This window comes from Buteo buteo, chromosome 1 (genome assembly GCF_964188355.1).
Source record: "Buteo buteo chromosome 1, bButBut1.hap1.1, whole genome shotgun sequence".
In the NCBI taxonomy this organism is placed as follows: domain Eukaryota; kingdom Metazoa; phylum Chordata; class Aves; order Accipitriformes; family Accipitridae; genus Buteo; species Buteo buteo.
In genome coordinates, this window is record NC_134171.1 from 369,929 (window position 1) to 392,388 (window position 22,460).

General features: G+C 48.5%; 1 protein-coding gene across 10 annotated transcripts in view; it reads left to right on the forward strand.

The window, feature by feature from the left end:
* Positions 1 to 22,460, forward strand: part of DCTN1 (dynactin subunit 1) — an 84,298-nt gene that overhangs the window by 20,072 nt on the left and 41,766 nt on the right. For 9 of the 10 annotated variants that reach the window (XM_075034085.1, XM_075034170.1, XM_075033992.1 and 6 more), the window contains 3 exons: positions 5,050 to 5,298; positions 10,058 to 10,136; positions 14,162 to 14,193. In XM_075034085.1, coding sequence (XP_074890186.1) covers positions 5,071 to 5,298; positions 10,058 to 10,136; positions 14,162 to 14,193 — 339 coding nt within the window. In that variant the 5' untranslated portion in view covers positions 5,050 to 5,070. Of the gene's footprint in view, positions 1 to 5,049; positions 5,299 to 10,057; positions 10,137 to 14,161; positions 14,194 to 14,835; positions 14,854 to 22,460 lie in introns of those variants that run through there. The other variant, XM_075034353.1, reaches the window with a different exon arrangement.

The window sequence follows — 22,460 nt, forward strand, 5'->3', positions numbered from 1 at the left end:
ACTGATGCAGTGTTTCAGTAGTGCTTTGCAGACATCAGTTCTCTCTTTCTGAAGTGTGCAAATATTAGAGATGGGAACAGATGCCAAAGGCTGAATTTCCATGGTTTTATTGACCAGCAGCTTTGGGTGAAGTTCTGTTGTTCCTGGGACAGAAACACAGCAATGTGCCAAAGCCAGCGGACACACTGCAGGAGTAGGCAGTACAATGGAAAAAGTGTCCTTCGTCCGGGACTGGACGCATCGTGCTCATTACAGCTAAGTGCCTTTTGGGATTTACTGGAACACAGCAGCTGGGACAGCTATCTATATATGTGTGGTTTTATTTTTTTAGGTCAACACCCCCAGAAATTTTATGTTTATGACTTGGAGGCTTAGTCTGAACCTAATGCTGCAGCCATAAATTACCTGCCAGTGCGTACCAAAAGCCATTTATTTACCCAGCTCGGGTCTCTGCCAGCGGAGATGACCTGGAGGGCTGAGCTCACCTGCGGGCACCGGGGTGGCCACGCTCACCGGGGTACGGCACTACCACCCCAGGGCAAGCAGGGGCTGGATTGCCTAGGAGGGATGGACAGGTGCCCAAAATAAAATATAGAAAATACCTGCAGCCCCTTCTCCTGGCTGTCCGTGGGCACCTCCAGAGAGAAAATTGGGGTTTTGTGGCTCCTAGGGGATTTTCAGTTGTTTTACCATGTAAAAAGTAACCTTCAAATGCTTTGCCTGTGTGACTGAGTACGTAGAGAAGAAATACGAAGCCCTCTGTCTTATTTGCTGATGAAAATGCTAGAACTCATTTAAATGAATCTTTAAAAGGGGACGCTACCTGAGTTGGCAATTTTTTCAGACTACTCAACAGATTTACAGTAATTTGCATAATTTTCTGTTTTGCTGTGGTAATGTAAATTATTTTGGTCTACCCTTTCATACCACTACAGAGAAGAATCCTGCACTGGGTATCTATTTATAGTCGGGAAAATTGCACATCCTGGAGGCTTTTACCTGCATTTTGATTTTTTCCAGTTGCTTGACTGCAGAGCAGAGGCTTTCTGGTGCCAGGACGGCTAGGGTGTGAAGGGCTTGCCAGGCGCTGAGCTGCATGATGGTTTTACTCTCCTTTTCAGTAAAGTCTGGTGTTAGTTTCTTTCTGCTGCACTAATTGGGTAGTTTGCTGCAATCTCAGGGCGGTTTGATGTGGCGAAAAGGTCTTTTCTTTTAAACAACTGCATGGAAAGGAGTCACTGTGGCAGAAAATCGGTGCTGGAGCATATTGCAAGTGAAATGTGGTGGAACTTCCAAACAGGCTGATGGGGTGATTCATTCGTTTGACTCTGCTGCTAATTCTTAGGAGATGGTCTCTGGAGATGGTTTTGCAAGGAACAAAGATGTGCTGCTTGCTTTATTATGCATCTCTGCTTCATAATTTGTAAAACAGGCCCCGAAGAGCTTTTGTGGTTTAAAAAAAATCAGGAAATTCTTTTTCCATGTGAAGTCCTAGTTTTTCTTCCCTGGAGAATTTATGCGACTGCCGATGAGGAGGAAAGTGGCACTGAGAGGCCGGTGGTGGGCTTTTCTGCTGTGGCTCCACCAGTAATTGCCCCAAACTGGCAAATCTGGCTTACAAGACTCCTCACCTCCAGCTCTGCTGGCTGTCCCTTCCTTGTGGTGGGCGTCTGTCTGCAGGTGTCTGACTGCAGCCACATCAAAACCTGCTCATGAGATGGTGTTTTTAAAATCGGTTGGGGCAGCACACTGGGGAGGCTGGTTATCCATGATGGAGAATGGGTGAGAAGCTGTGGAGAAGGTCAGGAGCCTCATAAATTGGCTTTGCTGTCAGAAAAGCTGTAATGTGGAGCCATGCTGTATCCTGTATCTGATTGCTTAAGAATCTAGGTGTTTTGGTTCCTGTTAGTATGTGCTTTTACTCGGATTACTCTTTGGAAAGGAAGCGAGGAAGACCAGCTCTCCCTCAGCTCCCATGCGAGTGCTCTGCAGAAAGCGTTCCCCAGACGCCCACGTGCAGCCCACAACACCAAACATGATGTTGCTGTAGCAGAAACGGTGAAGTAGTTGATTTTTGAGGCCAGTTTATCTGCTACCGCTCTACAGACTGACGCTATAGAAAAATAAAAACGATATTGCTTGTAAGGTGAAAGCCTGGCTGGGTTATCTCTGTGCTCTGAGCCTCCTGTCCCACTCAATGCAGCTGAGAGGCTGGTTCCTGCAAGTTGTGCTCTGCTCCTCCTGAAACGTGTCCCTGGGCTTTTGTCTGCCCGTTCTGCTGCCGGCTGCCTCCTTGGTCGTGAGCGTCTGCTCTGCATGCTGCTGCTGGCACACGTGGTTTTGTCCTACTTCACCATCCGTGCCCCTCTTCTGGCAATGCAGCTGCGAGAGGGTGGCTGGGAGCATCTCCAGAAGTTTACCTGAGAGACATCCCAGTTTTGTGATTTGGGAAGTCACCAGTGCAAGCTGAACCTAAGATGGGATGTGTCATCCTTAAAATAACAAAAATCAAAATACCACGATTTGAAAAAGAGTTTGCAGGACTGGAGCTGAACTTAGCCACAGGAAGACAGCGTGACACTTACCTTATGAATTAGCAGTAAACCTGCCTGCTTTCTGTTAACTAGGTACATTATTTATCAAATTGGCCGGAGACAACACTGTGCTGGTACAAGTCCGATACCTTCGGTTTGTAATCTTGCTTCCTTATTTCCTCTGTAAGCACATTCTGTGTTTTAACCTTAGCCAACACATGTTGAAGTCGTGTGTGAACACTCACGGTGTGGATTTTCCACCATCATTTAACTGTTAGTACAAGCGTAAGGTCTCTTATCCCTGGGGCAGCACGTGTGCCTGGGGAGCCATGCCCTACTCTGGGCAGGTGTTACCCGCAGCAGTGCAGCTTCGATTTCCAGCTCATGGTGTTTAACACACCTATAGATCTTACCTGGGCTGTAGCTGCCCACGGCCACCAGACTGGCCAGGAAACTGGCAAACATAAACCAGGATGGATAAAAAGGATAGCGATTGGTTTTAAAATTGCCGAGCAGGAACGTTTCTATTCAAATGGTGAATCTTGCTTTTCCTGGCTTCTTGTTTTCTTAGAGTTTTGCTCTCATTTTTTATAGCAAGTGGGACATGTTGATTTTACAGCTGCAAGTATTTTGCAGAATATTGTTGCTAGTCCTTCTGACAACTGAAACGATCCAATATTTTGGTAGACATTTATTTAAGTATGTGGCATAAGTTTTAGATTTGAGGTCTTGTTTTTGTTTGTTTACTACAAAATGGTGATTGATTTTGGTTTTTATTAAAAGATTATTTTGTGTTTTTGATTTCTGCCAATTGTATTTGGATGAAAAGTGGAATTCAGTTTTGTGTGGAAAACTGGCGTCACAGTTCTTAGTCACAAAACCTCCTGAGCATGATGGGTATATTCTGTATTCAAACCCAATGCATCAGTATGCAAAGGAAGGCAATAATTTGTTGGTTTGTCTGTTAGCAGTGGTGATTCGGGTTTCTGCATGTGCCAGCCAGAAGCTTTCAAAATACCCTTGGATCTTCGTACAGGCTGAAGTCTCCCTGCCACTGCAACTGCTGAAAACCCCACTTGGTGTCTGGCTGCTGCTGAGACTTCACGTCCATCAGCTTGAGAGTGCCCTTCCTCAACTGTTTTCTGTGCTGTGGTTTGGGGGAGTGAAAGCAGCCTTCTGTTCTCATCTGAATAAAAAGTATATTCTTTCACTGAAGCCAAGCCCAGCAGCAATCAAAACAAAATATTTTCTACACAATAAACAGAACTACTGACAAAGGGGATGATGTAAATGCCAAACATGCTTCATTTTAGAGACCGCTGTAGGGACAATGCCGCCCTGTTGGACTGAACTATGGAACTTGAGCTGAGCAAGGCAGTCAAATATCCCTCTCCCTTCTTAACTGTATTTAAAAGCAGTAGCCTTTTAAAGGCATCAACATTTGGGGAGGGACTTTTAAACAACTAAAAACATATAGTTAATTTAGCTCTATGGCAGTACAGTATAAACATAATCTATTTGGGGCTTATTTTTAGAGGAGGAGGCTTTGGGGGCAGGGGGAGGATCCCAATGCCTTACTTGTCTGCCCCCCCCCCCCCCCTCCCCCCCAACTTCATTACCATTTAAGTAAGACTGAGGGTCTTGAGTGCCTTAATCAGTCATGTTCCTCACACCCATCACCTTACACTGATCAATTCTTTTAGAGCATTGATAGTTAACTTTCTCTAAACAGAGGGGTATGTATCAGGGATGGCAAGCTTAAAATCTAATGATGCACACTGAAATTTAAGTGTGGATTAATATTTACGATGATAATGCCTTGAAAGCCTAATGAATTTACCACCAGTATTTTCTGCTTATCAGCATCCTGATAGGAAGTGCCGTTACCAATGGGCACCCCAGAGTCCTGGCGCAGAGTGGGTGTCAGGAATACAGTGGGAAACTGGTGTGGGTGGGTGGTCTAACTCTGCGACTGGTGGTGGGCCACCAGGTCCTCCTAAATCCTGACAATAAGAAGGGGTAGGAAAGTAAACTATATCAGAGATGGGTTGTCTGTTACTGAGCATGTAATGCAAGAGGCTGGAAAGCTGTCGGCAGTTTCTGGTATAATGAAAAAAGGATGGAGCAAGTGTAGGTTAAGGCAAATGTGACTGCACTAACATCTGCTACTTCATGGTTGTTTTTTTTTTTCACCCCAAAGCTTATAAAAAAAACTTATAAATTGGGTTTGTGAGCCTGGCATGTCTATTAAAAGAAGAATAGTAGTTAACGGTGGTTTTGCCATTGTTTGTGATTCCCGTTTGGCAGCCATAATGGAAAGAGTTACCTTTTGCTGGCTCCCGAAAAGAAAGGGTAGCGGAGGTGAACAGGGACCAACCCCTCAGGCTGTGTGGGACCCTGCAGAGCCTGGAGTGAAGGGTGCTGGAGAGGAATGAGACACTGACGTCTGAACTGTGGGTCCATCTCTCTGCACTAGCTGTGTTTAACTTGCTGTGCATCTCCTCTCTGTCCTCAGGCATCCAGCACCGGCACGAGGATGAGCGTGGAAGCGAGCAGCAAGCCCCTGAAGGTGGGCTCCAGAGTCGAAGTCATCGGGAAAGGGCACCGTGGTACCGTGGCTTATGTCGGTGCCACTCTGTTTGCCACGGGAAAGTGGGTCGGTGTCATCCTGGATGAAGCAAAGGGCAAGAATGATGGGACTGTGCAGGGCAGGAGATACTTCACCTGTGAAGAAAACCATGGCATCTTTGTGCGGCAGTCACAGGTACGCTTCCCTCTGCTTGCTGGGCTTGTCTCGGGTATATGTGGCTCGTGGGTTGCTTGCTTAAATAGAGGAAAATAGCCCCTTGCACCCAGGTGGGGAGAGATAAAATAAGTTTCCTTTGCTTCCAGAGAGCACGATGTTTCTGGGGCTCTCCATCTTCCATCGTGCGAGGGAACAAAACAGCTCCAAACGCAGACAGAAGCCTTGCCCGGAGGCTGTGCTCCTGCCAGAGCTGTGGTTTGTTCCAGTCTGACACGCAGCTTCTCTGCACATTTCATTGTGTGTCTCAATTAGCCTAGTTTATGGAGTTATCGTGAAATATTTTCAGGTGAATTGGGTGAAAAAAGTTTGGTGAATTCCAGAAAGCATGGAATGGTTTTATTTTGCCTCCAAAATGAAGAGTAAAGTCTGCCCACTGTCTGCTGCCTCAGAGTTACCGGCTGCATCATCTGTAGCAGATGAAGTTTGGGACCAGTATCTGGGTATTTACCTGGAAGTAAAGTCAGAATTTTAATTAAATAATGTTTACCTTAAGGTATATAGAATGTGTGACTTGGGTTTAGTTGTTGAGCTTTTGCTGTTTATGTACCATAGGTAGGAACTGGGAGCTCGTTTATGTACAAACAAGTCTCTTCCATTTTAATTTCCTCTGTGTAATCTTCAAACAGCACAAGCGCAGCACAGTGACACTGCTCTTGAGTCCCACAGGTTGGTGTGCTCCAAGCCCGGTGTCACAGTGAGAGACGTTCATCTCCTTTTCTCCTTCCCTGGCACAAAATGACTGGTTTAAGTTCCACCCTGTAGCATCTTGGCAGCAGAGTGCCGAGAGAGCTCCTTCCCACTTCCGCAGACCTTCCTTCTGCCCCACCAGACCTGGTGACTTGCTTCCAGGACGTTGGCAGTAGGCAAATGAGGAAGCTGAACACGAAATAAGGGATTTTAGGAGCAGAAGTCCTGGGGTGGATCCCAACATCCTCTGTCCTGGCCATCAGAAGGGCCTTCAGGTCACGTGTGGTCAGAGGGTACAGTAACGGTTCACTGATGAGAAGTGAATGTTCTCTGCTGGCTGTTTTGCTGAGACTCGTGGACCTGGCTTCCTTGCTCCGTCGCTCAGCCTGGCCTGCCAGCTGGAAAAGTAAATAAGTAGTTTACAATTAAAAGTTTTGGTCTGCAGGACCAGGACGCGTGGCACTCAGACCGGGTGGCTGGAGAGGAGCTCATCACACAGGGCAGCCTGTTGGCAGGTCTCTACCCATCAAGCACTTATGAAATCCTAGTGCTGGCAGACCAGGGGGAAATACGTGGGCAGTTACCGTGCTCCAGGCGTAGTGTGGCCCTCTGCACCCATCGGACATCTGGTGATGTGCAGTGGTACACATATGTCCCATGGTGCTGGCGTGGGCAGGTCAGTGTTGCTGTGCTTGCCCGGGACCTTCAGAGGAGTTTCCATCTCATCTCCTGGTGACAGCAGGGTGGTGGTGCAAAGGTTGCTGTGTATGGCTTTGTACTGGGGTGTTTAGGGGTCAAACTGAAGGGTGCTCTGTAGTGTCTTCTCCTGGGACCCGAAAACTGCTGGATTGCAGGAGCTGGCCCGAGGGAGCTGTATAGGAGGGCTGAGGCTTGTTCCAGGGTCTGACAGCCACCCCTCGCTGTGCTTCCCCTTTCTTGCTCTGGTCTTGGAACGGCTGGGGTCTTTATCTCACGTGTCCCCCGCTGAGCAGCGCACAGTTTGCTTAAAAATAAGCTGCTTTTCCATGGTGATGGTGAGTAGTTTGTCTCTGCCCGCGAGACCCTGCAAAAGAGCAAATCCCTGGTTTGTGTGTGTGTGTGTGTGTGTGTAGAAGATGCGCCAGTGGCAGTAGCACTGATGTCCCTCTGAAACCATGATGTGTGTGGAAAGGTGAACTTGATGAGCACAGGGGAGCACAGTCTTTGTGGAGTGTATCCAGCATGGATTGCAAATTGCAGCAATTCCTACACCTGCCTCATGCAGCAGCTGCCGAATAGGCGCAGGGCCATGGCTCTGTGCTCTCCAGCCTTTTTCTCAAGCTCTTATTGCAGAGCGCAGCTTCCCAGAGGGCTTCCAGCACCGGGGCTTAGTGAGCTGGTGAGTCAGCCTGCACCAAAACAGAAGCCCAGCAGAGGCGGTGGAGGAAGCTGCCCAGGGTGTGGGCGGCCGGTCACCTAAGTGACCATTACGATTTGGGCATTAATTTTTCAAGAGCCAGGTTTAAGATATAAATGGAAAACGGCAGGATTCCCTTTCAGCGCAGTTAATGATCTGCTTGTGCTCTCCGTTCTAAATCTGTCTGCTGCTTCCTCCCATATTTCATTTCTAGGTCTCCCCAGCATAGTGGGTGGCTTTCCTGTGGTTACACATGGTGTCAGACACTGAATGTCAATGATAAATAATCTTTCTCAGGGGAAAAAAAATTATAAATGAGAAATGTTTTTCTCGTTGCTTATGAGTTAGATCACCTGCATCAATGGAAGCACATTTTGTTAAACACTTGTAAAGTGTTTTTAAGAATTTCCAAGATTAAGTAACTTTCTGTTCTCCCCTCCACTTAAAAACATATTTCAAGAAATGAGCACCAGTAATACCAGCATCAATAAAGCCTAGCAGTATTCTTAGCCTTGTAATTTATTGTGGAGTTTCAGCTTTTAAAATATACTGGTGGGGAAATTTCAAAGATTTTAGGTAATTTTTTTTCTCTGTTTCATGCAATCATCAAAGTAGATTCCCACACAGGGATTTGATGTTGTGCTTTATCTATATAACAAGTGTATGGATCAAACCTATGCAATGCATCTGCTCCAGACCGCTGGAGTTACTGCCCACTGCAGGGGAGGTGTGCGTCCCAGCAATGCCTTGCCATGCTCTAAGGGAAGTAGAGAGCCAAAAGAACTGAAATAATCACTAAACCATTTCTCACTGTTGTGCCTGCGCTTGAAGCAGCATCCTATGGGGAAGCAGGGTGGGTATCTCTAGCTGAGAGGTGGTAGGGAGTTTCATGGTGGAGACTCTTAAGTGTGGTAGCTCTGGGGATGTTAGTGTTTCCTGGCAGAGTGACCATCCCATAGCCGTGTCACACCGTTCCCCTGAGAGCAGCCTACTCGGTGTCCTGGCCAGCTGGAGGGGAGGGAAGCTGACTGCGGGGTGTTGGAGCTCAGTGGAGCTGTGATGGAGGCACTCGCCGCCTCAGGCTGCGGGACTGAGCCGGGGGTGTTTTGGCTTGCTGTGCGGAGGGTGGGTGCCGCGGAGGGGCTGTTGTCTCTCTGCTTCTGACCATCCCCTCCCTGCTTGTTTTCCAGTTAGCAGGGGGCTGGAGCACTCTTTCGAGCAGCTGTGTCAACACGGACAGGCGTTTCCAATGAAGTGTTTGCTCATTATCTTTTGGCAACCTTAACATTTTGCCTGCCTGGGACTTGTATTTGGGCTACTAATTTTGAACATGAGTATTCTTTTATGGTGTGTGGAAACGTTATCCTTGATTTTGACCTCAAGTGGAGCTCCTTTTCTGCTCCTGCTTGGCATAGGAGCTCATCAGCTTAAATCTGCTGCGGCAGCGCATCTGGTATGTTGTTGCACTTCTCCAGTCTAACCCAAAAGCAAGCCCTGTTCTGCTTCCTGCCACCTTCTTGTCATTACCCATCTCCCAGCAAGTCTGGTGTGGCCAGCTGAGTTATACCTGGTGGGGAACCCTAAGACTACTCAAAATCCCACCCTCGCTTTGGATAAACTCCTGTGCATGACCTGGTGCAGCAGATCCCCTGGGATGCCATTTCCATAGTCCTTGGGTCTGGTTTTGTCATGCTGCTGTGTTTAGTGAAACGTGAAAATCTGTGCATTGCCAAGTCACTCCGAAGATCGGGTGCGCCTGGCTGTGTCAGATACCCGCTTCCAGCAGGATCCAAGGGGCACTTGCCTTGTCCTCGCTTTTAAAACCGTGGTTTGAGTATTCTCAGCCTTGGTGCAGTTGTCATGATTTCTGTGGCATAATTTTGCTCAGTCTCCTTGCTTCTTTTAATTTAAGAATACATTCCTGGTACTTGGGCATCTTCCCAAAATAGAAACTGTGACTGACAGGTTTACAGATTATTTTTATTTTTAAACTGAACTCCCAGTCTTAAGGTTGTCACGGAATGGATAAGGCAAATACCTGTCAGGAACAACTTGGGTAGTGTTGATCTTCTAAGATGAAGGTATGGTTCTCAAGAAGTGATCTAATCCTTTCCAGCCTTGTTTTCTATATTTATCAAGCAAAAATATGTCCAAAAATAGTTAATAAAGAGAAAACCCTAAACCTTCAACCCTTAGATAGCTTAACAGGGCTCAAACCTGAAAGTATTCCTGTCTGTGCCTCCTAGGGTTCCCTAGAGAGCTGGGCAGCTTTCAGATTAAAAAAAACCCAAACCAAACCCCCTCTGTTGGCAGTGTTGCATTCTGAATCACTGAAGTTTCTCAGTTTCAGAGAAAAGCAGTTTTCCTTATGAAGAGAAAGAAGAGTTTTAAATCAACTTTTGCTAAGACAACATAAAAAGACAAAAAAAGAGCTTTCTGTCAAGTGTCAGTAACTTGGAATAACTGTCAGACCAAGGTTCATGAACTGGTTTCTGTGTAAAGTGATCATGGAACTGTTAAAGATGTTCTGGGCTGTCGAATCCTGAGTTTTGACTTTTTTTATGGCCTAGGTGAATGACCACATTCTGGATTTTGTTTGTTTGTTTGTAATAATAGTCGTTATACTTTTTCCAGATCCAGGTCTTTGAAGATGGAGCTGATACAACATCCCCAGAAACGCCAGAATCTGCTGCCTTGAAAGTCCCCAAAAGAGGTACGGCTGGTCCGTTTTGCCCTGAAACCTCGTCTCTCCCTTGGTCTGGACCAGACAAGGTTCCACTCCTGAACAGGCGTCGGGGGTCCACACACTGGGGAGGTGGGCGCCAGCTGCCGAGGGGCAATAGCGTGTATTCCAGGGCTCTGTCCCTGGTTTGGGTATGCACTCACCTCCCCCTGGCTTATTCACCTCTCCCATTGTCCTCTCTGCATGGTTCTACATAGTCTTTGGGGACCACAGAAGGAAGCACTCCATGCAAAAGTTGTTCCAGGCAGTTCTGTCCTTACCATGAAAGTCTGTCTGGTGGGAAGCAAGTGGGAAATCCTTCCTGGAGGGGTAGGCACATGGAAGGAAGACTTGAACTGCTCTGGTGCTGTGAAATTGCAGCTTACAGGTCACTAGTCCCTCCAGGCTGTGCCTTATTCCCACCTCTTTGGCAGTGAATGCTTTCCGCTCCGTGTTCAGCGTTCCTTCCACTTTTTCCATTGTCAGGCGGCTCTGTAATAGCTCGCTTTGTTTGGTACTTTGACAGGCTTGCCTCCCTTTGAGGTCTGTTTTTGTTGAGTAATTATTTAGTGGTACACTTAGGGATCCTAGCAGCTTGCGGAAAAAGCTCTGATAGCTTCCTGTCCTGGACGCTCTGTCGGCAATGCGTGCCAAGCTGGGGATTTCTGGTGTGTGAAGCGTTTGTTGAACACATGCTTAACAGTTCAGAATAGGGTTTGATTTTTTTGTTGTTTTTTCCCCTCTCCTGGCCAGTAGAAACTAAAATTCCCCTTTGCTTGGCAAAACGAAATCTACCCTTCAGCTGTATAAAAAATGTCCAAAGGCATCAGAAGGGGGTGATGATTAGCCCAAGAAGTGGGGTGTTCCCATAAGACATTAATTTTTGTCCGTCCCATGAGTGGAAGGGAAATTTGAATTGGCATTCATGTCCTTTGGCATTCTGCCTTCACCTTCTCCTGCAGGGAGCTCCAGGCTCCAACAGCTCACTGCCACTGCGGAGAGCTTGGGTTTGGTACAGCCCAGCCACTTTAATTCATTTCTGCTTTGGATCCTGCAATTAGCATGTGCAGCTGAACAGAGAAACATTTAAAGGAAGCCAGTTTAAACCCCCACCCCTGAATTAAATGCAAAAAAAAAAAAAAGGAAACTTTTCTGCTTAGTATATTAGTCTGAGTGTTTGGGGTTTTTTTCCCACAGTGCAAGAAAGCCCAACCTTTCATGTGCAGCCTCAGCCTGTTCTTTGTATGTACTTGATATTAATAGTCAATGAAAATATTCCTTAATGTTTTTATGGTCTTTTCACTCTTTCTCAATTCAGACTTTCCAGCTGAAAATTCAGTTTTCCTTGTTAGAATTCTGTACTCACTTAGGATAAGGAGCTTGTGTGGAGCCATGCAAGTGTTTTTTTCCCTGATGCTCCTGTAGGTCTGAGTTTTCTGATGTGTGTTGGTGGACATCGCCCCTTTGAGTGCTGAACCTGTGCAAAAGCCACAAGCCTTCCAGCACTGGGAGTCTGCTGTCGTTTTTCTCATCCTGCAGTTATTAGGAGCTAGGGAGAAAAGGCAAGGGCTCTTTAGACCCTCACTTAATGTCCCGAGAATTGAATAGCAGCTGATGCTTCCTTGAGCCGGCAGACGGGAACGTAGAGACCAGAAATATGTTAACTACATAGAGACAGGGTAGCCTTGGAAAAAGCAACAAACCAAACCTCCGGGTTTAGTGTGGCTCTTCAGCAAATGTTGCTGCCTTTTAATTTCACTACCTGTGTGTGTGTCTGTACAATGAATCTCTAAATCCTGTGCCATCTACCCCCCATTATCTGGAAGTCTTTCCAAAGCTCTAATCTACACTGTCTACTGCAGAGTTGTCTCTGGTTCTTCTAAAACCTTTGTCTGGGGCAACCAGCAGTGACTGCAGCATTCGGAGGTGTACGGCTGCTTTCTCACAGCACACCGCTGTAGTATTTTCAGTACTGTCTCTCCTTTCTCAGTACGTGCTGAGGTTTGTTGTTGCTGCCCAGCAGCATTCACTGAACTTCTACAGTGATGCTCTGGCCCCTTTTCACCAGCTGCTGGTTCTTCCACTCAAATAGAGAAATGAGTAAAGCACAAGCAGTTCAGGTTACCCCTCCTGGTGTGCAGATCAGCATTGCTTCCTCTGCCTCTTGCTGCTCAGAGCCTGTTTCAGGGCAGGAGCCCATGAACGCCGTGCAGGAGGAGAAATGGGTGCGTTTAGCTCAGGTTTGAGGGTTGCAAGATGGATGTCACCAGCATTTTCCACTGCTGTCTGCAGGCAGCAGTGCAGCTGGCCTTGAGTACCACCAAGTGACACTCGTACTGTGGGAGGGGGCATTGCTTGTGAGGGTGGGACGCACACACGAGCTCCAGTTAGTGGTTGATGGTTGAACTGGTGAGTGAAGGGGCTGTGCTAGAGCAGCACCGGGTCGGGCCAGGCAGCAGGGGCATGGTGGGTGAACACTGGCCAGGTCTTGGGGGGCAAGTCCCCTCGGGGTCCCGTGGTGGGACGAGAAGGGAGCCCAGACACGCAGGCTCAGTGTTGGCCCCGATGATGCTCGTTAGTAGGGATGCGGGCGCTGGGATGCGGCTGCTTGCCAGGAGTTTCCATGGAAACGGCAGTGCCGGCTGCTGCAGTCTGACTGCGGTGGGTGATGCAGAGATTGCTCTTCCCGTAGATCCAGCACCTTCCTCTCCCAGGCTAGCAGAGGTGTGAGGTACCCGGTGGAGGCAGCTCCTATGTTTTTTTATGAGGCACTTCTGCAGCGTTTGCTGTTGGGGTGATCAGTGTCACCGTTGGAAATATTAAACCCTGGTGGAATTGCAGCTGGGAGAGGAGGGGGGCAAGCAGCCCCCATGGCTGTGAGCTGCTCGTGGACCCCCCGCACATCCAGAAATGGAGCAAAGGATGTAATTTAGCCAAACCTGCAGTGGTTACCTGTGTCTCTGATGCACACAAGCCAAGATCGTGCAGTCTGGTTCCTCCACAGTCATGTCCGTGGCACTCACTGTGCTGACCAACTGTGCACACCAATAATCCAGAGAACGAGGGAGAGATCCTGAATTTGGGGGGGGGGGGGGGGGAGTTGTTTGAGCACTGGGGTTTAGCCCGCTGCTGACACCTGCCATCCTGCCATAACAGCCAGGCTTTGTAATGGGGTGCTCCATCAGCCCTCTGTCAGGGTGATAAAATGGGAGCACCTCGTAACAGCCAGCACCCCACGAGTTCAGCGACCTGGGGAAGGCCAGCGGCCGAATTGTCAGTAGATGTTCCTGGTGGCCACCTGTGCCGCAGGAGGTTTGCGCTCTGAGAAATGGGAAGGACCAGTCTGCTGAGCTCGAGCCCTGTCAGGGCTGTGGGCTTGGGGCTGTGGGTGCCCTGCTCGGGGAGGTTCCCTGAGCAGAGGGAGCAGAGCTGCAGCTGGTCAGTTTGGGTTTTTTTCCGAGTGGTCTCTTGTACATCGACCTCGTGCGTGTTCAGATTCCTGACCACATACGGACCGGGGTGGAAACCTTTTATTTTGCTGTGTGAAATAAATGGTCACTGGACCTGTATTTCTGTTGATGCTCACATTAGGTTCTCATTTGGAATCCAGCTGATTCGATGTGGTCATATGGACCGATAGACTGCCGTGCATTTCCAACAGAGAGAGCGCTCTGAAGATGGCTTGGGGTTCTCTGAATTGCAGTAATTTAACTGACGAAAAGCAGTGTAGCCTGACCTAGTTCTGACACATGTGTCTGAATGTTTGGCTTTCTCAAACTGTGCCAGCCGATCTAATAAGGGAGTCCCTGTTCCTCCAAACCCGTACCCCATTGTACCACCGTTTCCTGGTTTATGCTGGTCTCTCCTTCATGCCCACTTCCCTAAGAACATGCGTAAAATGGTCCTTTCACTATGCCTTGACGCTTCCTGGACTGCAGAGACACTTAGTATGCGGGTCAGGCCAGAGGCATCCTTTGGGCCAAAGCTCATGGTTCTGTTTCTGTTTTTCTTTACAGATTCCCTGGATGCCACCAAAGCCAGCAAACTGGTGAGTGCTGAGCCCATGACTCTGCAGGCTGCTGAAACAAATTCCCTTTGCTGCGTATGATTAGGGGAAGAGGCAGACTCGCACATGCCACCCTTACTGACTTACCATTAACTTTTATCACCTCTCTAAAAGCTCCATTTTTCAACCCTGCAGGAAGAGCACATGAAGACACACATACACAAAACATACAGAAAGGACAGAGTTTTGCCAGCCTGTCTCTTAGTTAGCCCTTTTCAATTCAGTGCTCTATAATAAAAATGCCCGTGGTGAAGTGCATCTCTTCTGAAACCCATGGGAAACAAGGCCATATAAAAAGTAATTTTCAGCTAATGACCAGAAATCAGTAAGTTACTGAGGAATAAAACCCCAGCACGGTTTCCTGTATTACACGTTTTATCTAAGTTCAATCAATATTGCAACATTCACGCCCTGCATGCCTCTTGTCTGTGTTTCTTTAAATAATGACCCTTACAGCCTGCAGGAAGAGTGTATTCCTCAGGATATTTGAAATTAGCTTTCTCTGGCTTACATGTTTGGCTTACAGAGAAATGATGTATACTTCTGACTATCCAGAAATTTCAATGGCTCTTGAGGCATAAATGGGTACATGTTGTATCTGAATGTGATGGCTATTTCCTAAGGAACAGAAAATTGGAGCAGGTACCTATCTTCAAATACTTTTGATCCCCAGACAAGCACAATTAAATAGGTACTTAAGATTAAAACCACAAAAATGGCCATGCATGTATATGGATACTGAGGAATCTGTGGTGGTGCTGGGCAACACAGTGAGTTTGGTTTATGTGTGCTTTGGGATAGAAGCTGGATGTTTCTTAGGGACAGACTGGTCCATCTTGTGTGTTGGCAGCTGTGAAAAAGTAAATAGCTTATCTGGAGATAAGGGGCTTCTCCTTGTTGTCCTCTCAGCTGCATGACACCTGCAGTTCTGCATTAGGGCAGCTTGCGAGCCCAGTCTCATTCCTTGAAGTTTCAGGTAATTACCGGGAGTGGCAATACTTTTCCCCACCTTGATGCAGAGCCATGTGTGGATCCTGGTCAGCCTGTGCAGTGTCGGGATCTGGCCACAGTTGGAAATGGGTGATGGACCAGCACTTTGAGGTGCTCCGGGGGTTAATCGGGCTCAGATGCCTGGGAGGTTGTGCCTTGCCTGCACTCTGAGTCAAGCTGACTGCCAGAGTAGAGGGTGGAGAAGAAATCCCTCTCCTCATATTAAAGGGATTTGCAGAATTTTGCAGGGGGTCCTTTTTTCTGCTGAGTGGGGCGTGACTTACCTACTGGCATATCTGGTCTGACGGGCCTTTTCCATTGCAGGGCCTCTGGCACTGGCGGCATCTTTTCCCCTTGTGTTCTCTGCCTGTGATGCATGACATTTAGTCTCCTGTTTTAATTATACACTGGAATTAATGTGCAAGTTGCTAGGTGAAACTGAACAGCATGCCTTGTAAAGGAGGTCAGACCAGACTACCCTTCCTTAAAGTAAAGGCTGCAAAAGGGAGTCATGAAGCGTTGGAAGACAAATTTTTAAATTGTTTCAGAACATTTGAGTGAAAAGACAAGTATAATATTTATGAAGTGGAAAAAATCTTAGTGTTCATGACATCAGGATGCTAAAATAGGAATCATTCTTTAAATTCTTTATGCTGCTCACATTCCGAGGAGGTTGCAGGAAAGGAGATGAGCCAAAAGGGTTTGCACCCAGAAGGTTTAAGAAACCCCAGATTGAATAGCTAATGTACCTTCTGTCCTTAAGCATCGCTTTTTTTTTTTCTGCATAAGAGGTTGAGAATTTCATGCTGACTACTGTTGGAAGCAAAATGTTTTGGTAGATGGAGCTCCGTGCTGTTCTGGGCTGGGGGTGCTGCTGCTTGATGCGCTGCTGTGCTCTGGGACATTCACTCTGGTTTGTCATTATGGAAAATGCTAGAGTTCAAAATGAACATCCCGCTGCCTTTCAAATACTGTTGGTGGTGGGACAGGCTCCCAAAGGTAACTTGAGCGATGCCACTGTGATGGGCACATGCAGATTTGTCTTCTGCCTTGCATGTTAGAAAGGCGAATTCAGGCTTTGCTGTTTCCCTGCTGGGATTACACAGCTCCTCCCAGGAGCTCCTGCAACTGCTGTGCAGAAACGTGGAAATTAGGTGCTGGAAAAGTGCTTTGAGCCACTTGCCCAGTATTTCAGCCCAAACAGGTATCTTTGCTCTGTTGAACATGCAGCTCACAGGCTGGCTGCCTGTCAAACGCAGGGTCCGCAGAGAGGGTTGGGATTAGTCCTGCAGGACTTTCAGTCCTTTACATGCTGACACTGTGAAGGGTCCTGGTTTCCTGTGTGCAAGTCTGATCAAACACTGAAGAGTCTGGCTTCAAGCCAGCATCATGGCACGCTGCAGAAGGGAACAAAAGCAACTGCTGCCCCTTGAGGAGTCACTGCCAGTGCCTCCGAGAGGCAGAGAGCCTGCTCCTTCCAGAGAGGCTGCAGTGATGGGAGGCAAACGAACACCTGGGATACAATTTTACCTCGTGCAAAGCCTGAGCTCTAGGGCAAGCATTCTCCAGCGTCATTTGTTGTCCAGACCTATTAAAGGGTGCTGAGGTTGTTTGCTGAAATGGTCTGTAGTCCAAGTAGTGAGAGTCTGGGGAGGTTACTTCACAGCAGTGCCACAGCAGCCTGTCCCTCCCCGAGAATGGCTATCTCCTGCCCCTTGAAAAGCGGCCAAGCTCCCCAGGCCCAGAGGTGGCTGTGGTCCTCTCAATCCTTTTTTGCCTTATCTATATGTGTGTTGGCTCGACTACGTGGTGACCATTGTCACCATTTGTCTAAGGAAGAGTTGCTGTTTTCTGAGAGTAAAACCTCTGCCGTGCAGTATTTTGGGTGTTTTCCATCCTGAATGCGTACTTAATGCTGCTGCAAAAGGTGTGTTTTCTGTGGTACTGCATCATGTTCTCTGAAACTAGAAAATCAGCCAAGACCTCTCGATTTCCTTAGATGCTCCTGAAGGCCAGCTCTGCAGCAGCAGCCCAGTGCGAGGCTGTGGGCACTGCTGCATGCAGTGTGGGAGCATGGCTTTTCACAAGTGGTCTGCTGTGTTCTGGGTGCAAACCCCACAGAAACAGGAGCGCCTCTTCTTTTGCTGGCCCTTCCCTAGCTGCCGTTGGCTGACCTGTCGCTCACTCCTGTTACCACCTCTGCTCACGAGGGCAGGTATTGAGTTGGGGGCCTTTGTGGCAGGACTTGTCAGCTCTGTGTTTGCATCTTCCAAGAAAGGCATCTGAGAAAAATGAGGAGAGTCAGAACAGGTTTTGTTGGGAGCTGGGTGGGCTGGAGAGCAGATGAGGCTGGTCCGTGCAGCCAGGGAGTCTCATGGATTGCAAAAATGATAAAGGCTCTGCAAGAAGAGGGCATAGAGGTATCACTGGATCTGGGCTCGGGTTCACCTGCCTTTGTAAGAAGAAAGTGTAAAGGTACCACCAACTCTGGACTGGGTTCTCCTGCTCTCCTAGCATTGCCCTGCAGCCCACCTACACTAGGGCAAATCGCTGCCCAAAGCACTGGAGAGCCCGTCCCTTCCTGGATGCTACTGGCAGGTCTCGAAGCAGGCACGGGGAGTGGGGCCCTGCCTTGACCGCCGCTCCGGTGCCGAGCACGGCGGTTGAGGAGAGACCCGCTCCCTGTACCTGCTTTGAGACCATCGTCCCCTGGCATCCTGTCTTCCTTCATCCTGGGAGATCCTGGCATCAAACCCCAAGTCCTTTGTGGCTGGACCCAAGAAGGTGTTACCTCTGCTCCACCGGGCTGTGTCATGGGGACTTCCGAAAATGGGGAAAAGAGCTTCTTTCCTGCGTGTAGAGGGGCCCTGAGTGGCAAGAAACTGGAGGAGATTTCCAGCACACTTTGGATGAAATGCGATTTCTTCCCTTAGGGCAGCAGCTGATGCAGGGCTTTGCCTTGGTGTGATCAAAAATTGCATTTTGAAAGCAAAATAACATGTTACTGTAAGTTGTAAGCAGTCTTTGTGACCTGAGGTGTGGCAGAAGTGCACTCACAAAAAATGTTAAAAAAAAAAAAAAAAAAAGTTGGATACAGCATCTTCTTCCCTTTGCAGTGTCTGATCCAAGGTGGGTCAGTGTGGGAGGTGAGTGGTATTTATGAGAGCTGGATTTGGGGTGGGATCCCTCCTCCCCAGGGATTCCAGATTTCGGTCAGCTAAGCATGTTGGTTAACTCTTCTTTGCAAGTGCTGATGGCTACCATTAAGTGAATTTATTTTCCTCTGAATATGTCTTAGCATCTCAAATGGTTTTGTGCTGGAAGAATGGAAGGTGGATCAATGACGCTGGAGTAAAGCTCGTAAATCGGAGGGTTGAAAAGAAGCTCTGTTGTCTGCTTTCCTCTCTTAAGCCACCTTCCATTTGTTTAAATTTACCCGAATGTATTTTCCTTTCCGATTGTACATATTTTTGCAGCCCAATGACTTTATTGAGACATGTTCCCTTCCATGAATAGCTAGCTCTGAAACTTGCGATGTTTGAACAGAAAGCAGATCGCTTCTCATCACCACTGTTGATATGATGTGAGCTCTAACTTTGTACCCTTTTATTCCCTCTTCATGCAGCGTGGAGTGAAACCTAAAAAGGTGGTGCTTTTTTGACAATTAATCTGTGTGTTGCCGAGTCTTCTGGCCGCATGAAAAGCCCTCCAGTGCATCCCAGTTCATTGTCATCCATTGCTGCTGTGCCTCCATCGTACCGTTGCATGTTTGCTCATTGCATGTGCTCCCCTTCGCCTGCCCCCAGCTTGCTCAGAGGATGGGAGGCAAACACAGCAAAACTGATTGCTTCTGAGCCAGACCACAGCGTGGGGAAAGAGTTTGCATTGCAGTACTGCTGCCCCACTGCTGCTCGAGGGAGGCACAGAGGCTGGCAACCCAGCTTTATGCTTTATGCTCAATTGTGAGATTTTTCTACTGTTCCAGTTAACCACAGTCGGGTTTTCAAGTCAGCACTGGGTGCCGGTTACTGTGATACCCGTGGGCTGTGCCCAGCATCGCTCCCAACACATCTGCACAGAGTTTTTACATCAACTGACTGTAAGTCTTGGACACCAGAGGCAGCCCACGTATTGCTGCTTCCACCTGAAGGACTGACTGGCACATCTCAGCCTGGCTTTCGCCGCCTTCTGCCTTCTCTTCCCTTAACTAAAATTTTAATATAGTGTATGTTCCCCGACCTGTGGGTGTTGGCAGTACCAGCTACAGGTTAAGTGCTTTACATGCTGTGGGGAGCATAAGCAGTGCTCCTCCATGCTCACTGTCTGACATGGAAACATTTAAAACTCTAGATTTATTTGGTAACCAGGTGTGTTATCACAGGGCTGTTATGTGGCCCATTATTGACCAATATATAGCAGTTTTCTAAACAATACAAGGCAATGCTACTTAATGAATTTTCTCATGAGCAGTTCTAATCTGTAGCTGAGCAGCGGTAGAACAGGGAGCTGCTGTAGTGAAAGAACAAACCCCAAGAGTTTGGAAAAAGATACCGCACTGCTGAGAAGTAATACACTTTGGTGACTCGGAGGCAAGTCACTGTTTTGCTCATATGTGGTACTTGTCCTCTCCTGGGGCTACAGCTTCCCATGCTTCTCCCAGGGTAAGAACACCCCACAACCAGCTTGCTTATAACACTTATCAAAGCCAAAAATCTTTTGTATCGCTTATTACCAAAATGAACTAAAACTACAAAGGTCTTGGCATAGAATCATCATTTCCTGTAGGCTGTTTGGGGAATATTTTTTTGCCACGGAAATCTTGCCAAGAGAGGAGCAAATCTGGCCACTCGACACTTGGAACAGGCACAGTACAAGCACTAGAGAGAAACTGGTATGGTACCTGCTGAGTCCTTGGCGTACATGATGACGATCGGTGGTATCTTCGACAGATCTTTTGTTTCCAGCAACTTTCATTTTGATTTTTGGGTGGAGAGATGATCCAAACAGCAGCATTTGTCTGCAGATAGTCCACAGGCAAGGAGCAATGCAGAAACATAAGGAGAAGCTGCCAAGGCACTGTAGAGGGATGGCCGGGAACAGCTATTACTGGGTGCCCTCTCTCTCCTGACCCTCTCCACAACCCCTCTAGTCCAAGGTCTTTGCATGTCTCTGAGGCTTTACAGGCGTTGCATGCATCTGCCCTGGGTCTCGGTCCTGCGAGCTGTCACTGCTGCCGTTTCGCATGCAACTCTGACTTGCACCCAGCTGTTTGTCGTGGCTGTTATGTGGATGGGAAGAACTTCTGGTTTTGAATGTTGTGTTTCTTTACTTTCTCGTCCCCGTTACCCGTGGTTTCCAGGCAGTTAGGTTGATTGCAGGTTGCCCTACGTATGCTGCCATCTGCTCAGAGCTTTAGCTGTGTATTGCTTTTAAGAGAAGTGGTTGTATGTTAATAGCTGTCCAGAGAACCCTTCCTGAGTAGCGATGTGTGGAGATGGGCTCAGACAGGTACGTCACAGCTTTTCTCAGAGGGACAAGCCAGTGACACGTTTTTGCTGATGTCACCTCAGAATTTAAGTTTTTGGCTGTTAATAAACTTGTCAGCTCTCTGCTCCCCTCCCTTGCAGCTCTTGACCTTACACAAGCGTGTGAAAATTGCAGTCCAGTTGGTAGGATCACAAAATAACTAACATGATTAGCAGATAAATCCTTATTCAGGAGATTAAGGTAGCTCTTTGCATGTTAAATATAGACTTTAATCGTATTAAAAGCTGCTGCTTGCTGCTTTTTTTGTGCCAGATGGCCCTTATCCTCCCAGCTATTGTCCTTCTCTGTTTGCCTTGGTTTTGCTACTGTCTTTGAGCTCGTCAGGAGCAATGGGGTAGGGCCTCTTGCCGATGAGGTCATGTGGCTGTTCTGGCTTTTGCTGTCGGTCGCACGGACCGTGCTATTGTCAGGGCTGGCAGCCCCACGGGGCTCCAGAGCGTGGTGGGCAGCTGTTGGGTCACCTCTGGGGCTGCCTGAAGCTGGAGATCCTTCCTGTTAGCTGCGATGCTGTGTAGGGGTGCGGGCTGTCAGGGGCTGTCCTCGTTCCTCACGCAGGCATCTGCCATGCGTACCTTGCTCGGGAGCGCTGCAGGGTGCTAGCGGCTGCTTGGGAGCTGGTGGTCCAGGCTGTCCCCTGGCACGTGGGGAGATGCTGGCCTGTCTTGGAAGGGTTTGCCAGCCCCTGCCTGGCCTGGGCTGCCGAGGCTGCTGGTTTGCTGGGTGGGATGGGAAGAACACCAAATTTTTTTTTAAAAAGCAGTAAGAGGGTGTTTCTCTGCTAAGTTTCAGAGTGAAATGGGTTGTGTGCTCCTTTATCTCCTCTGTGCTACCTGGGTTGGTGTTTCACTGACTGTGTGGTCAGCAAGCCTGCCTCTTCTCTTGCTGAAGTGCCTGGGATTATGCTGTGTCACCTTCCAGCGGGACAGAGGTGCTGGGTCCACTGCCCAGGGCTGTGGTGGGACCTGCCTCCCCAGGCTGAGAGTGAGCCGAGGGGGGACTTCCTCATCCCGTGTGTGACGAACCTGCGCCGCTCTTGCCCCAGGATGCTGGGGGTGGTGAGGACTTTCAGGGATGCAGAGAAGGGCTGGACAGGTTCTCTAAAGTTAAATCTTAAGAAATACAAAGTGCACGTAAATTATATTTGGCTCGGGGAGTCCTTGAGCTGCGGGTGTTCGGAGCCTGGGAGAGCAGCCAGAGTATTCCTCAGGTGTCCTCCCTGGGCATCCTGCTCTGCTCTGCGGTCTCAGGTGCCATGACCACCATCCTGATGTGAGCTGCCAGCCTTGGCCTGGGTACGGTGGCTCTGGCTGGCACCGCGGTGGCTCCTTGTTTGTGTGTGGGCTTCCAGCTCAGCCCCGGGGTCCTGCGGCTGTGGGGTGGGAGCAGGGGTCCAGAGGCCCCTTCAGCTGGTCTGTGTTAACGCACCGGCTGGTGGGATGATGGTGGAGAGCTGGCTTCCTTCTCCCCAAAAGTCACTGCTGGATTCCCTGTTTCATGGCTCCTGTGCCGTGAACTCTGCCTGGGTAGTGGGGACATCGGGGGTAGGATGCCAGTGTCTGAATACACTCTGCCTTCTCGGCGGGTCGTGTCCTGTTTGCTTTACCTAGTCTAGTCCCACCTTGTCTGTAATGTGGCTGTGCCAGGTGCCTGGCTCGGCCTCCACTGTCCCGTACCGGCACAGTTTGGACAGTTGCTCCCTGGGTCGTGGTCCC